This window comes from Accipiter gentilis, chromosome 25 (assembly GCF_929443795.1).
Source record: "Accipiter gentilis chromosome 25, bAccGen1.1, whole genome shotgun sequence".
Lineage (NCBI taxonomy): Eukaryota > Metazoa > Chordata > Aves > Accipitriformes > Accipitridae > Astur > Astur gentilis.
Window position 1 is genome coordinate 16,321,156 of NC_064904.1, and position 17,610 is coordinate 16,338,765.

The 17,610-nt window shown below is 46.5% G+C and overlaps 1 protein-coding gene across 2 annotated transcripts in view; it reads right to left on the reverse strand.

Moving 5' to 3' along the window:
- PRKCH (protein kinase C eta) overlaps nt 1-17,610 on the reverse strand; it is a 120,294-nt gene that overhangs the window by 46,933 nt on the left and 55,751 nt on the right. For both annotated transcript variants that reach the window (XM_049828647.1, XM_049828648.1), the window contains exons 8-10: nt 15,920-16,063; nt 15,013-15,186; nt 763-917 (exon numbers count right to left, since the gene is read on the reverse strand). In XM_049828647.1, coding sequence (XP_049684604.1) covers nt 763-917; nt 15,013-15,186; nt 15,920-16,063 — 473 coding nt within the window. The remainder of the gene's footprint in view (nt 1-762; nt 918-15,012; nt 15,187-15,919; nt 16,064-17,610) is intronic.

The following is a 17,610-nucleotide window of genomic DNA, read 5'->3' on the forward strand; positions in this document are numbered from 1 at the left end:
AGGCTGATGGAGGGAGGCAATGATGCTCCGATCCTGTCGCAAACACAAAGATGCCAGACATGGACAGGAAGGAAAAACTCCTGCTGTAGGATCATGGCAGGAATTAAGAGACTTTCAGTGGCTGAGCATCAAATAGATAACACAGGCCCATAGCTAATACAGGGAAACAAAGAGGCACGGGTGTAACCAGTACATACTGGCCTTTAAATAACAGGGTACACAGTGGCAAAAGCAACAGCTCCTTGCATTTACCTCCCAGAAAATCTAGGAAGGTTTCACTTAATGCCTTTCCCTTTGTCATCAGTTTGACATGTACTCTCCAGCAGCAGGTCCGGCCCAGAGCAGCCCAGCAGAAGCTTCTGTCGGTCAGCAGCTAATGCTCAGCAGCCACGCAGGCACCTGAGGTGCAGACAAGGGGCAGTTCTGGGGCTAATATAAACCAGCTACGTGAATTGACACCAACGAAAAATCTAGTCCCTGCGCCTCAGAAGGAAAACCTGTTTTTCTACGTGCTCACACACATATCATAGGAAGACCCTCCCTGTAGTCAATGCTGCAGCCAGAAATTCCACTCCTTCCTGGAAGCTGGCACACCTTGGACAACGTGCAGGGGCAAAGTGGAGGTTTTGTTGTCCCAGCCAACAACTTGTTCCTGGTGGGCAGCAAGTGACAGTTATTTATTCAAGCAGAAAACTCGAGCTATCATCTCAGCCATGGGGTTCAGACAAAGAGAATGAATGAATGAATGAATGCAGAGCTCACCGATAAATGATGCCTCTTTCATGGAGAAACATAAGGGCTGAAATAATTTCTGCAGCATAGAACCGGGCCCGATCTTCATCGAAGCGACGCGACTTCTGAATATGGAACATCAAGTCCCCGCCATTTACGAACTCCATCACAAAGAACAGGCGATCCTTCACACACGCAAACACAACAGATATGAACAACGTTAATCATATCCTCTGTCAGGCTTAGAAAATTCTAAGTAAAACTATTATCTCCCAAACAAAAACAGATTAAGCACCCATAAGACATTGGGGTGGGAAAAAAAAAAAAAAGTGCTGACTTTTTCAAGGAAAGATTAAGTCAATACTAGGAAGATCTGTTAGTACCCCCCTTGTCCTGCACTCCCCACAAAAATTTTGCCCCCAGTAATGAAATTAATTCCTGTTCACATGTGGATTAAGCATATCAGTAGGTGTGTGCTCAACATTAACTGCCTCCTGGAGGGTTTCCCAAACTGTCCTTAGCCTGAATCCGCAGAGGATGATACCCCTGAGTGAACACAAGAGATCTGTAAAATGTCACTTGCTCCATACTAAACACCACAGCTCTCGGGGAAAAACACTGCATAATATGATGTGCATAACCAGACTGCTCACGGACTGCAGCTTCACCACAACAGCACAAGGGCCCAAGAACAGCAACGACGATGCTGTCTCGAGGGTGTCCTGACACTAGTTCTGGAGAATGTGCGTTGTTTTCCAGAATGGGATTTCCTGCCATACACTTGCACAGCAGCTGCCTTTTGGGGCTTCAGATTTCAGCTTTCCTCATTAACCTGCAGAGACCTCTGGGTGGTGAAGGAACTGGTAAGGATGAAGTATAAACCAAAGTTTCTGCTGGGCAGAGAAGCAACCTGTTCAATAAAGTTCAGCTCATTAACCACAGCTGCTGGTCTCTGAGGATTCTTTTTGGGCTTTTTTCTGGTTTTCGCAAAAGTCTACACATAGGGAGGCACTTGCTTAAGCTGCACGCTCAACCGTCTGGGTATGCGTTTAATGCGTGCAAAAGGGGTGCTCGCTTAATTGTGAGAGGAAGGACACATAGTGATTTGTCACAAAACTAAACCCTAGAATTGTTGCAGTCTGGTTCAAAAATTGCCCCTAGTAGTTGTTTCAGGACATTCAGTATCGATTGTTTCAGTTTTACTCTGAATACCAGGAACAAGAAGACTGGAAAAGAGGCATACAATTCAGTTGCGACCAGTCAACCTTTTAATGGTACTATTTGCACTTCTTTTCCCACAAGCCCCTTCCCAGGTCTGATGTTAATCATCTACAAGCTAGTTTGAAACACTCTCTAAGTTTAAGAGGATAAGCATTGTTATGCTCCACTTTCTGGCAGCCAGCCAGCTTGAAATGACTACTGGTATTAACATCTTGAGATGCACACAGCAGAAGAAAAGCAACCAGGAATCTTTTCATTCCTCTCTGGACACAAGCAGGAAAGCAAACGGCTCGTGACAGATGAGGACAGCTTTCTTCTTGTCATCATCATGGGCTCTGCTCAACGGCTCCTTCCAGAAGCTTAGATGCGTTCCCAGCAATCTCACGATGCTACTGCGTGTAGCACCAAGGCCACGTGTTAAGTGCTATCTCCAGTCCATCTAACAACAATACTTCATTGTTTCACTTTGCCTTTATTACAGGGCAGCTGAAAGACACCCAAGCTGGCTCGTATACAGCAGCAGCCTAAGCCAGAGCAGCACAAACTCTGCAAACCCACCAGCGACCTTGGCTCTTCAGTCCACATCAGATCTCTAATGCCACGTCCTCGCTGCAGTTGGTTAAACTGGGTCTGGCTACGCTGCGCCTACCTGTTCAGCAACCCTTCCTCCAGCTGCAGCGCAGATATCACCTCCGCCTTGCCAGTCAGGCCAGCTTTTACATCTCCTTGTTATTCTTTCCCACCTCCTTCCTTGCTGATCTGCCCACATGCCACGTGCTTATCTAGCCCAGCTTGTCCAGGCATCTCTTCAAGCTCATACTTAAAAGAAATCCCTCTTGCCAGATCTCCAACAGGAAGTGATTTAATTTACCCGCAACCTGATGAAGGAGGTGTGTGTATGTATTTATGTAATAGATATGCTTGTATAAACACGCATACAGTTAGGTGAACATGCATACATTTTCTACTCTTTCCTTAAAGGTGAGCTTCAGGGAAACAAAGGTAACTCTCCCTATCTTAAAACATACACGTCCTGTTTCTCCAGTGCTGGCAAAACTCCACAGCCCATCTCAGACTTCTGGATGTACTCGTCTGTACTATGATGCTTAAAGGAAGATACTACTTTTTTCTCAAATGTTCAGGTGAGCACAGAAACAGCTGGTTTTAAAATTCGCATCACTGCTGACATGGAATTAACAGCTTTTTGTTACAAACAGCTCTTGCTTCAGACTAACTAGAAACCTGAGCAAGTATCATTGCATGTGTTACATGGTGCTCACAAGTGTGACAGCTAATGCCTCACCTTCACCCATGGTATGATTTCACAGGTCAAGCATAAATATGGATTATTTAATTACCGAAGCTCTCCCATTTAGGCCTGACAGAACTTTGGACTACCCATTTTTAATTTTTTTAAAAAAGAGGTGCAGCTAATTGTCTGTCCAGTTTCCTAACACTTAGAAATCCCATGGGGTTGCTTCCAGAGTAACTGGAAGAGCAGGATGAGTATTACAATTTATTTGTAATACAGCATTTGTGCATTGGCCTGATACATACCTGGCAAGAATTATTAGAAAGATCAGCACTAATGACCACCCCTTGGGGACCAGGATCTAAAAGCCAAGCAAGGTCTTCCATTTTTACTCCTAAGCAAGGCCATTAGCTTGCCAAACCGCAAAGACCCACTACCCTTCCAGGAGTCATTGAGAAGTGAAATAAACAGTGGTATTTTATGAAAAAAGGCAATTTGCAGCAGGCAGAGTAAGAGTGAATAGATAGTTTAAAAAGGAGACAGGAAAAAGAAATCTTAAACCAACAGATAGTTCAGATACTTGCAAATTTGACCCTAAGAGTTATGTGCCTCCCCCTTCCTGGGGACTAGCAACAGGAATTAGGAGGAGTTGAAAGCTGGAGCGTTTGATAGGGCTTAATGCTGAAATCCTCGCATTGCTGTTGTTCTATTTTGCATTGTTCAGAAGTCTTCCCTGATCTGCTATCTCTGACGTCAGCAAAAGTAAGAAAGAGCATTTGAGTCAACAGGAAACGGTGATGCGAAAGCCTTCGCAGCAGTGGCAGCCACATGAGGAAGTCACATTGCACCATTTCTGGACTGGGATCGAGATGAATAAAGCTGCAAGCAATTGTTACTGTAAATTAAAGAAACACTCGGAGGAAGCAAATGACGTCTGTGGGATCAGGTGGGTTCACTTCAAGGCTGGCCTACATCTAGAGATTAGCTCTGCCAATTTTAGTGCAAGACAGCTGTTTGGTTTGGGGTTTTGGTTTTGGGGATTTTTTTTTTATTATTTTGTTTACATTTCAGTTTCCCATCCCTATTTGTTCACCTATTAGTAGGGCAGGGGCTGTTGGAAGAACACACTATGTCCTAAGGACAGCGTTTGATAGCAATTACATATACCTGCTTTATTTGTTTGTTGTCTTAGCGGGGTGTTGGTGGGGCTTGAAGAGAGTCCCTGACTGCAAAAGCCACAATACCGGTTACAATCCACACACTGGTTACTGCCTGTTGCAAACACAAGCACCCACTGAAATCCAACTCAAACACCACTTTAGCCCTTTGTCCTCACCAGCTCTATAAGAAAGCTGTTTTGAATCCTCATATACCTTTCCTCTTCATTACCATGGACGGGGGATATATCCAGATTTTATTACAAGAGCATCCTTTCCCTCCCCATGCCCAAAAAAGGCCAGTGTGATGGCTAACTTCCACCCCCTTGTAGTTAAGAGTCATAGCTGATGTCCATGTACTACTCCCACAAGACCAAAGACCTCTAAAGACAGCTGGGGTGAGAGCCTTATCTCCAACCGCAGGCTTTCATACTAAGTAAATTGGACAGGGCAGCCCCATTGTCCCAGTTCAGGCAGCATGGAGGGAGGAGATGGGGAAAGACAAGCCTTTCCTAGGTGCAGACATGGAAGAAGATAATAGCAAAGCTGCCTCCCCGATCCGCCACCCTACTAGAGCTGCTGTGCCAAGGGCAATGTGGAGGCCAGAGGGGACTTCTCCCAACAGAGTCACTGGTGGAGGTTCAGGACACCCACTGGAAAACAGCAACGGGGCCTCTCCAGCCTCCAGAGCCACCAGGAATAGCCTTGGACAAACTCTGCACGTCCCTGTCACAGCAGAGCTCTTCTAGACACTGCTTCTGCCCACACTGATTCCTCTGCAGGACAAGGGGCTGAGCCACCCCAGCAAGCACGCATCCCAGCAGTAATTTCACCCAAGCCTCCTCTTTAGCTGACAGCTGCCATATGAGGAAGAATCTGGAGGATATGGAGACCTGGTTAAATGCTGTTTCGAGCAATGGTCCAATTTGGAGGGGGGGGGGGGAATAATCAAATCAGTCTGGCTCAGGAATTGTGCTAAGTTTGCATTTCATCTTTCTGGAAATAACTCATGCACACAAGTCCTTAGACAATCAGCTTTGGGCTCAATCTGAGTTCACTGAAGCCAAAGGGTTTCCCCAAGAAAACAGTGTTTTGGCAGTTTATGCTTTGCAGAACAGAAGGCAGGCTTTCAAAATTATCTCCATACAGAGACAGCTGTGTCATTGCTTCCCAGCAAAAGTTTATTGTTTCCAAAAAGAGTAGCAGGGCTTAGAAAGCTTGCAAGCAAATTATTACAAGATTATTACAAGAGCTGGCAGGCTCCCTCAGTGCTCCCGATGTTCCTGTTCTTCCTTCGTGGTCCACAACCCCCACACAAAGCAATCTGCCTCAGGTCTTGCTGGGAGCATGCAAATAAAGCGTGCCGTCTCAGTACCAGGCTTCGGAAAGCCACATGTCCAACTCCCCCAGCAGCGCGAGTAGCCATCCGTATCTGGGTCAAGTCACGCCAAAGCGCAGGACCCGGAGGAGGAATAATAAACAGGTTTGTTTCTCAGTATTTATCTGCATAGGAGTAACACAACCATAAACCACACTCAGACGCTACTCTGGGCCAAAATGCCCCCCCCTCCATACCCAGCCCTTCGGCCGAGGCAGCGCCGCATCCTTGCAAGCTGCCTGCTGCTCCCAGCTAAGAGGTTTACAGGAGGACAGGCTGTTCAGGGGAGTTGTACATGGCAGTGTTTCAAAACCAGAGAGGATCGCAGGCGTCGTGAGAACAGGCTCACCGAGAGGGAATCCCTGAATCAACCTTTGCACACATGCACACGTGCACAAGAGCTGAAGCAGATCTAATGAGCTCAGCCCCAAATTTCTGGACGGTGTCAAAGCCACACTCACCTGACTGCAACGGAACAAGACACGAACTTGTGCTAGGTGAAGATTTGCTCCTCTGATTTCAAATCAGAGTAACTACATCAAGCAGAGGAGAAGAAACATCTCCGCACCACGCTTGCTCAGCTAGAATTACACGCACGCATTACTGACGCTTCTTAAACACGGCCGCAGCGATGACTGCCGTGCCGCTCCGCTCGCCGCCGTGGCCCAAGACTCCCAGACAAACAAGGCGGTGGTGAAAAGGCAGCAGGTTTTACGGCCATCTGCTAGCCGATTTTTGGTGCTCCGCTAGCCGTTTTACCTCTCTGCTTCGGCGACTGCAGAAGTACGTGCCAGCCTCAGGAACCACTTCTGCCTAGGAGAAATCAAGCCACAGCAAGGGAGCGCGGCACACACAGCCCTGGGGCTATCGAGACAGGGGAGATCGCTGTGTGCGGCACCTGAAAGGCTAAGAAAGGGAAGGTTTCTTTCTTCTACAGGCTTGGGGTTTTGTTTTGGGGTTTTTTTTATAGCTAGAAGGAGCTGCCATGAAAATTAAGCAAACTCAGGAAGAGGATAAGGTGCATGCGGTGTCTCCTCTAAGCTGGGCAGCTGCTGAGCAGGCTTCTGAGAAGCACAGGTCACTTCCCCATACCAGGCTCATTTTTAGCTCTTTTAACAAAAAGACACCGGCATCATTGTCACAACTACGGGAACAGGGCAGTTATCACCAGTTATCACTTACAACCGCACTCTGCTATCTGACGCTGCTGATAGTGGGCACGACACAGCCTTTCCTACGCCGCGGCAGAGAGGCACATAAACGTCGCCTAGAGAATAGCAAATTGGTTCTTGCAATTTGCATAAATAAACTCTGCGGGGTCCCTCGGGGTAAAGGCTGCCTCCCGTGCGCATGTGTGCGCGGCACCGTATTAAGGCTGAGCTCATTCCAGAAGAGCTGAACAACGACAACCGCAAGCCAGGGTGAGCTGATGGGAGTTGTGGGTTCCCACCTGCCCCGGAAAAAAAAGAAAAAAAAAGAAGAAGAAAAAAAAAAGAAAATGACGCCTCTAACTACACCCTACAAACTTCTGCCCCTGTTTTCTTAACTGCGTGGCTGAAATTTCAAGCTCACAGGCTGGACAGCTTTTATAACACACAAATTCAATCATTTCTCTGAAACAATGCATCCTTTGGGATACGCGAGTGAGCCATATGCGCATCCTTCCTCCTCATCCCCTCCCCTTAAGACACGCTAATTCACAGCAGGATTACATGATTACCTCATCTTTGACCAGAAACTTTTACTCAACATACATGCAAAAGGATTATTTTTATCACTTTTTCACTTGTATCTGTTCCATTAGAAACAAAACAAAAACCCCAATGAGGAAAAAAGAAAAAAAATAAAAAATCTCAGATCTCAGGTACTAGGTCAACCAATTAAATCATGTACAAAAAATGTCTGTGTAATCCCAATTAAAAAAAAAAAAAAAAGCCAGTTTGGCCACCATTAAAACAAAATATCCAAAAAATACAAAACAAGTTGAAAGAAGAATTAAAATTAAATCCTCCCCTCCAGACCTTTTAAAATGGCATAGAAAACTACATAAACACTCCTTCCCACCTGAAAGATCAAAAAATCAAAGGGCTGGCTGAACTTAGAGGGGAATAAATTGAGGAATAAGGAACTAGAATGTATCAAGCTATAGACATCACCCATTAATCAAAGATTTATAGGACATCTGCACCCCTCAGCTGGCTGCTGGTATCATGGTGTCTCAGAAGAGAGTAGCTCTGGCAAAGATCATGCTCTTTTTACAGCCCTCAGTTCAGAAAAAATGCTACTGGAACTGCTGTTTCCAGACTGGAGTGACCAACTTGAGACAGCTCTGGCCTGTTTTTGAAAATACTGAGCTCTGCAGTATTTGCTGGCCTCAGACTGTGCTGGGGAAGGCTAGAGACCTCTACAAGCTCAGCCAAAGGTCTTCAGGAAAATTAAGAGTGTCAAAACACCCAGAGGCCACTTGGAAACAGCTTGTAATGAGGGCTTTGTGGATCCATCCCCTCACCTTAAGCATTACCTGGAAAGCAATTCAGATTCAAAGAGACTGAAACTTAAAGCACCGCTGGGTCACACCTCAGCTAGTTACCTCTTTTCTGAGCTTTGATTGCCTTTTTTTTTTCCCCCTTCCTCCTCAATACTGACTGGCACCTGCTCGCTCAGGCTGCTTGTGACTTGGTTCCACTTTGACCCCTTTTTATGCCACGACTTCCTCGATTTTAAGTCCAAAGAAAAAAATTAGTTTCATGTACTGTGGCTAACCATAAGCAACAGCATCTCCTTCAGCTACCCTTGCACTAAGCTTGATAATTTGTCTAAGTTACAATCTCTCCCATAAGCCACTGCAGACGGAGACAGGCATTTTCTCAGCTTCATAAAAAATGCAAGTATCCAAAGTCCCTCAACAGCCAGGGGTGGGAAAGTTACACTCGGGAGCTACAACACGATGATGGCAGCTAACCCTTCAGTTCATGTTTTCACTTCAGCTCGTATCACCTCAGTATGCAGCCTAAGTGTGGACACCCAGCAAAGTTCACAGATAAAATCAGAAATGCCAGTCTGATCTTGTTCCATGCAAGCAAAACCACTCTGCCTACAAAAAAAAAAACAAAACCAAACCCCTGACCCCGTGTGTTCCTGCAACGAAGAGACCACTGCAAGGTGTTACTGTGCACTTCAGAGAAAGCCGAGCCTTTCAGACCGGGCTTTAGAAGCCTCACACATCTGGTTTACTGGCAACTTGGGCCAGTGTGCCAGCAAAGACGTCATGGGGTTTTGGTGCATGTGAACACTGTAAAACCACAGAAAGAGACTTTTGACCAGTCTGCCTTTATTCGGCACTAGACAGGACAGGAGCCAGAGAAAGGCAGAAAGCGACTGCCCCTCCTGTGGTCGCAAAGCCAACGTGAGGGCATCGCAGCATAAACCCCTGCAGAAGCCGCACCGGAGAGCAAAGGTGCAGAGAGGAAATTCCCCTGTAGCTCCCTGTCCAGCAGCCCCCCAAAAACCTAAACTCACTGCCCCAGGGTCCTGGGTAAAGCACAACTCGAGCTCCTTCGAGCCCAGCTTCAGAAGGACTCCTGTAGCAAGCGCTGCGTTTATGGCCAGAAGGCATGCTAAACTGTACCAAGCTTTTTGGAAGATGCCAGGCCCAGAAGCAGGATGTCCCCATCGACATCTTCACTTGATTTTGACTGGCAGCAACAATGCTGAAGCGTGTGCTGGTCTTCCAGCACAGCGGCTTGGGGCTAGCAACGGCCTCCATGCTCAAGAACAGGGGAAAAAGTCTCAACGCTTGCAGAAAAGCATCCAAGAAGCGCATTTGGCTGTCGGGTATATGCACATATGGAATCACGCCTCCCCGACATGCCAGAGAGGGAAGGCTGGGGGTTTAGAGCCTGGGAGATGATCAAAGCTGTCCTCTCTGCTCCCAAAGGGCTCCCTCTCAGCGCCTTTCAAAGAGAACATCAAAGAGGCCTCACCGCTTCCTTACCGCCCACCAGCACCCTCCAAGGCCTGTGTCAGGACGCTCGTTCATCTAACCAGAGCCCCGGGAAGGTTGCCGCAGCCTTTCCAGCCTTCCTCACCTCCACCGTGCCAGGCTCTGTCCCGGGGCTGCCCTGTGCTCTACCCATCTGGTGACAGTGGAGTGGCTGGTGGACAACCAGGCGGACGCTGGAGATGCCCTGGAGGGACCATGACTGAGGGACTCCCCTGGACATACAAGGGCACCTAGACCTCTCTTGTGGCATCTGGGGGCCAACGGGTGGGTGAGCAGCCAGCCAGCTGCCAACTGCTCAGTCCCACCACTTTGGCTGGTGGGCCCTCGCTTGAAAATTATGCCCCCAGCAAAGGCTCCAGGTTAGCTCTAACACTTCTAGGAGGTGAAATACAGGCTCATCTCTCTAAACACCTGGGTGATCCATGATATGATGCCCACACTGACCCTGGGAGAACTGCTTGAGTGCCCCAAGAGCCAGCAAAGACATGGAGAAACCTTCCCCTTCCATGTCACGAGCGTGACATCAGCCCACAGCTTGTAAAGGGAGCAGAAAGCTGCGTGCCGGACAGCAGGCTGCCCTCATAAAATGGGACCAGTTCAATGATTATGCTGCCCTGGAGTCCCTGAGCCAGTCTTTACTGTCTTCAATAGCACCCCTGCTAGCTATTATCTCAGAAGGACGCTCGTTATAGAAAATCACATCCTTCTGCCAAGTTCTCGTGTCTCACTATTTTTGGAATGACAGAGGCAGGCTCTGTGCCTCAGCAACCCTCAGCAGAGCCACACGGAAAGCAAATCCATATAACGATCAAGCTAGTAGGGACAGTGCTGGAAACAGCATCGCCTGGGGTGACAGTCCCCTGGAAGCACCCTGCAGTCATGAGAAAAGGGATAAGGGCAATAAACATAAACCCCAGAAGCTATTTGACACTATTTGCATGGGAAGCTGATCCCCCCCAGCCCTTTTCATTCTCATGCATACGAGTGGAGACAAAAGGATTTAAAAGCAAACCACCTGTGCAGGAAGGATGGTTCCTAAACTCCAAAGAGTACAGGACCTACTTACTGCAAACTCATTTTAATTAAAACATTCCAGGATCCACATTCCCCAGGATTAAGTTACTGACTTAGCTATTTATACATCTAGCCTCTTTCACCTGTTCTAGGACAGTATTGTTGAGCTGTTGGATGACACCAGTGTCAGGTAAACGGAAACGAGCATTTTTTGGTGCTTGTGACCCCTAACGCAGGATCCACAATTATCCACGGGTCAGCCCCAGCACCTGTCAGCAACTCACAAATTACTGAAGCAGGAGCATAATCCTCTCTGACACTAAAGGATGATTCTAAGGCCCTAGAAAAAGCAGAGGTAAATGGCTTAGGCAAGATGGAAAGATCCCAAGGTGAGGCTTTCAATTTTAAAAAAAGAAATAAATAAAAATTTAAAAAACAGAGATGTAGTGAGCAAGGAAGACCTCACACAGATGCAACTGGAGCAGGATTTAAACTGCTCCCCCCCCCAGCCCCATGAAGGGAGCAGCAGGACTCCTTCCTTGCCTTTCACACGAAAGGAATCTGGAGGTGCAAGTCCAAAACTGCCCAGCCCAGTGCCGGGCACGCTGAGGGCCACGTCCAGCCTCTGCCAGCCTGCTGTGGAGCTAATATTTCCTCTTTAGGCCCTGAAAACTGTCACCTATACCAGGCAGAGACAAGCCTTGCAGCTCCTACCACCTAGTGGCTGCACTGTTTCTCTGCGATGGAGCAAGGAGGCTGTTTGGAGGACAGGCAGCCCCAGCCCACCCTGGGCAAATAACGCAGCCCTTGCTAGTGGGTATCACTTATGCTGCAGCTGAGACTATATTAGGACCACGCTGAGCGGAGGGGCAGCACAAGAGAACAGAAAAACTTTCTGAAAACCATCAGCAGCTAATGGAAGCACAGAAAAACCTCAGCTAGCCCTAAAACAGCGAGCAAAAGCAGCAGCGATATAGATGAACTCAGGTAATGCATTGCTGTTTCTGGTACTCATGGCAGCTCAGCTAATGCTAGATTACTGGTACTACACGACATCGCACTGTGCAGCACAGACATGCCCCAGGCTGTTTAAGTTACCCCTGGGCTGCTTAAGACATGGGAAGAGTTTGCTCGTTCGGGTGGAGTATTATACAAGGGTCAGAATTCAGATGGCTCTAGGTCCAGCCAAACCCTCAACCCTTTGAGCTCTCTGTCCTCAAACTGCTACAGCATTTCAGGGGCTTCCAAGGTCCTTCCTTTCCAGTTTCCACAACTTCCTCTTGAACTGGGAAGGGAGGGCCATACCTGGACACTCCTATTCTAGGTACAGCCTCACCAGTGCCAAGCAGAGGGGATAATGACTTCCCCTCTCAGCTCCTGAAGCAGCCCAGTACGTAATTTAACTTATGTGCACTGCTGGCTCATACTGAACTTGGCACCAACCATAAGCCCCAGGTACCTTCCAGCTGGGCTACTACCCTGCCAGTTAGTCCCTGCCTGTCTTGATGCATCTTATGGGATCAGGCTCTGACTTTGCTTTGACAAATGGTAAGAAGCCTCAAAATGGCTAGTTGTTGAAAAATTCCTTAAAGGCAGGCCCAGCAGGTCATTATTTACCCAGGATCTCCATAGCAGACTGGAGTGATGCTTTTTTTTTTTTTTTTTTTATAACACAAACTGTTAATACCACATTTTCAGAGTTTGGACTGTAAGTGTGATATTATGATGTGGTTTCCATGTAATGGCAAGTGAAACTAGGTATTGTTTTGTGTAACCCTGTCCCCAACTCCAAACATAAGTAACATTTTTAAATATGGCTGCAGGCTGACATTTTGAATAAGTGGTTACTCTTTTATTTTTTTATATATATATATATATTCTTTTCTGCCAAGTTCATGTCAATGGAGGAGATAACCCAATAGCATGTAAAGAATGAGCAGAAACTGTATCAGCCTGGTTAAGACCTCCTGCAAGGACTCTGTCCAATGAATATCCTGCTGTTGCAATCACTTCTCTACTATAGCAAAGGGATTTAATTATGTTTTTATAAGCAATTTAAATCTGGTTATTCTGGATTGAAGTGGGTGTCACCAAGTGCAGAACACGGGCAAAAGGCACAATGAACCACATCAGTCTGAAGTCTACTTTTTCTTTTGTAAACGCTTCCCTTCTTGGTTTTGTTTATTATTGGCAGGAAGTAGTTTTCTGTTACTGAGAATCAAGATAATGAAGTAAAGTGGGATTCAAGTAAAAGAGGAACCTGGGAAAGACTGGAAATAGCAGGGTCCTGCTATGACAAGCATCACTCCCTTGGCACCCTTTTAGAGACTGACCAGCGCTGTGTTCAGGGCCGCAAGGGCTGAGGGGTTCTTCCCTCCGCTCCTCTGACAACAAGCTGGTCCAGAAATTCCTGTTCCAGGCTGCTCTACTGTTTTGCAACCTCCTTTTCATTTCCAGTCTAACTGTATCCATGGCCAGTCTAGACTCATTTAATCTTAGCCAGCATCTTGACAGCTTTGTTTCCCTCCTCAGTGTTCGACATCTGCAGACATCAATCAGATCCTCTTTTTGCTTTCAATTTGCTAGTCTAAACAGGCTGAGTTCTTCCCTTTTTTCCCCCTTTGCAAAAGACTGCAATTACTTCATCAGCCCAGAAGACCTTGTCTGCACCCGTAGCAGATTGCATTCATTTCTTGAACATGACGGATGGTGCTAGCACAGTGACCTTAAATCCTCCCTAAGTTCATCGGAAATACTCTACACAGCCCAGGAGCACATGTGGCATTTTCACATGTACATTGCAATTCAGTAGGCAAAGCCACAGCAAAGAGCATAGCAACGAGTGGCAAAAAACACGGCTATCCTGCACCTGACCTCAAACAGCATGCATCAATACTGGACATTTCTGATATTTTGCATGAGAACTTCAGGAAAGCCATTAAAATTTGGGCCCTGCGTCTTCATATTATGAAGACAAATAAAAGAGGAGTTTCCTTGGTTACTAGTGACAACAGTGAGCTTTAAGTTTTGTTTCTGCTATACAGCACAGCTGCTCTGTGAACCACATAAGCTGTGTGTATATATATATATATATATATATATATAAAAATCCAAAAAACAACAAACCACCTCATTTCTATTGCTTGAGCCTACCCAAGGGCTCCACCCTAAACAAGCACAACTCAAACTCCGTAGCTGGCTGTTGCATCACCCCAGTGAGAAGAGAAATGGGTGGGTGGCAGGATGCATTTGTCTGCCTTTTTTTTTTTTTCTTAGTATTTTGGGTTTATGTAGGAGGAGTGAAGCCACAATTAAAAGGGCAAGTTTCTCCTGCCTCTTCTAAGAGGAAAACAAGCTCTATTACCATTTAGCAACGGACAAAAAGCAACTGGAAAGAAGCCCAGGCAGCTTGGAAGAGCTACACTGCAGAAAATGCTTTGGTCTTAATAACAGCTTAGCTCAGGGACTCCCAAACTTACCTTGCTGGGACACAACTGTGGCACTGCCTCCATCACAGCCACTCCTCCTTCCACCACCCACAGCAGCAATAAGCTCCTACCCACACGCATACACCAGGGGAGGCTCTAACCTGGACAGGCAGCACATACGCAGTCCTCCGCTGAGGTACACATACCACAAGTGACAGCAATGCTATCATTTGTCTTATCTACACGAGAAGAAATACCAACTGTATATGGATCTGATTCAGTGTCCACCCATGCCTGTAAGCTCCTTTCCAGTAATCCCAGAAAGATCTTTCATTCACTTCCGAGCAGTATACAAAGGCTGGTAGATACAGGAGGCTACCCCTGCTTCCAAGTACAATTCATTGAGTTTGCAGATAATTCAATGCAAATACAGTCCTGTTAAAATTCAGGTAGCAAGACAGCAGAACCTGAGATCCCACAGCAACTGGAGGACACTGCAGGGCTGTAGACATTTGCGCATATGCATTTGGAAACATTCAATGGCACAGACATGTTTCCAGGGAAGACACAAAGAAAGGCTTCCCTGTTATTACCATTTTGTTAGGGAGCCTAGAACAAGCCAGGATTTTGTTTGCCAAATGCCCGGCAGGTGTTAGAGGTGGAGTATAGCAGAGTTCTCTATTCACCCTTGAGCAGAGAAGTTTCTCCTGGGTCTAAGGTGGATATTTATAACAGGCCGGGGAGCAAATACACAGGAGAGAGCCTCTGTCCTGAACATGCCAGCCAGTATCAGGAGGAAGGCTGTTCACTGCCCAGGCTATACTTACAGGAGTCTGGAAGCAACAGTAGAGCTTGGTGAGGAATGGGTGGTTCCTTGCTAAGGAAAGGATGCGTTTCTCAGTCATGGTGCATTCGACATCGTCATCTTGGAGAATGACGTCCTTCTTCAACACCTTCACTGCATAGAGCTGCCCACTCTCTTTCATCTTGGCAAGCATCACCTAAACCAAAGGGGAGGGTGAATCGCAAGGGCTGAGCCCTCAGTCTCTATGAGCAACACAGAGCCTCTCACACCTTCTCACGCTAGAAAGGTCAGTTATCTCATGACCAGGCTTGTGGATGCGAGCGAGTCAGCTTGTTGGTATGGGCATCAGTGTACAATCGATGACACATATGCTACTGTCTGTAGCAGGCTTCTCCAGACAGAAATACCCACACACATTGCTCCAATGTCTGGCACGGGGCTAGCTGGTCAGAGTTCATCCACTGTGCCAGGGCAAACCCCCTGAGCAGTGCCATCCATCCCACTTTCCTCCTCAGTTATCAACTTCAAATTCACTGTTTCATATTGGCTTTGTGGCAAAGCAGAGAAATGAAACCCCCACCTCACTGCGTTTGAAACCACTGCCTTGTTTCCTTTAAAGGGAAAGTCTTTACATGCTCCAAGAAATGCTGCCCAAACGAGTGCTAATGCACCCACTTGCAATTTCAGGTATGGGCCCTGGCATGCAGCTGTTCCTTTAGTTGCTAACTTTTTTCTTTTTTGTGATATTCACTTTGCTGTCAGCTTGCTTTCTTTTCCCTTTTCTCCCTGCTCTCTGTAAACAACTTTGTTGCACAAAGCATACTCCACTGGACAGCCTGTGTGCCACACTGTGAAATAACTTCATCTATCTTGGAGTTTCTTAAATAAGGAATGTGGGTTTCCCCAGAACATCCATGAATAACTCTCACCTTTCCAAAACTGCCCTTTCCCAATACACGAAGGAAGGTTAAGTCTTTGATCCCAAGTTTGCTCGCTGAACTTTCACTAACGTTGTTGCCATCTTTCAGGCTGCCTTTTCCCTGATGTCTCAAAGTAGATCTTGAAACCAGTTTCTGTGGAAGAAAATAAGTAAGTATCAGTCTGCATAGAAATTGTACTTTTGCCTTAGAGGTACTCACAGGTAGTCAATCTACCAACCTGGGCATTTAGGACCTGGTTCAGATGCACTGTATGGCCACTGGAACAGAAGGCATGTTGGTACCGCCACCCCGCGCAGCTCCTACGTGTGACCGGCCAACCTTGGCACCGCATGGAGCTGTGCTGAGACGTCAACACCAGTTCCCAACCTGGGCATTTTAAATTGTAAACCCACTGCCCAGTAGATCCAAGAGGCAAGTCTGACTCTCTCCATCCTCACTCCCCAAAAAAATAAGACAATGAGTGTGGAAATCCAAGTCTCCTATCTAACATCAGAGCGAGGAGGACTGCATAATTTCTGCAGTATGCAAAGTCCTGGAGAGATCTAGAACCCAAGCAGATTTCATCTGAATCTCTTAGTTTTCTATCTGATTTTAAGCCTCTTACTGAAAGCCCAGTTCAGTGGGACCTAAACTTCAAAATATTTTTCTTTTCCACAGCTGGGCTGCTGCCTTCCTCCGCTGCTGTAATTTCAATGGAAGGCTGTTCATTCCCACGCCAGCAGCGAGGTGTCTGCATTTTCAGGAATTGTATTCCTGAACATAGGAATATTACACATTTCTAGAGCTCCTATTTTTGCAGTATATGAAGATCAAGTCAACCTCCAGTGCCCTCTGTTCACAGCTCTGCAGGTATGAGTATGCAGGTAAGCCACGTGTACTTTTACTCAGTTTATTAGCCTGAACAAAGTCACACGGACTTCTTGAGCTCCACCTTGTGACTACTTTGGTGCAAAGCAAAATTCTTCCTGCTCGGAAGACTTGTCTCACTGCCACAGAAGTGGCAACCCCAGCCATGGGGAAAGAACTACAAGCATTCGGGACAGCACCCAGCAAAACTCCCAAGAGATTTAAGCTTACAGCACAGTCTCAACAGTTACCTACAGCCTTTAGCTCACAAATAATGAGAAGAGATTGTTAAACACCAAGCACAGATTTTTATTTTCCTGGTTTCACCTTCTTTTGATATGCAGATTATGCAAAGAACAAATGCTAACAAGCACTGATTTTTACAGAAATGAGAAGGGAGTGTGAGACTTGTGTTTCCCTGTAACTCCCAGGGTAACTTTCCCCTTGAACTGCTACAGCATGAAGAGTGAAGATATAAGACAGTCTGCTACGAACCAAATGAAATCAAAAGGGGCAGCAGAGCCTAATGAGCATGCTAGGCTGATACAGCGTGATGTGGTTGACCGATGTAGCTGGCTAACTGTATGACAAGATTTACCATGTCTGGCAACTATGTTTTGGGGTTTAATATTTTCTTTTTGGTCAAATAAAAATAAATAGACCAGTATTTTATTATGGGTTATTGTGGTCTCAAGCAAACTCACTTTTCAAAACTCCTCGCAAAGGAAACATGACAAAAACTGACTTGTTATCAAATGGCAGCTCTGATTTCCATTACCATGTAAGGGCATTTTCACTTAAGCTCTTACAGTGTGTTTTAAACTCTCTGAATA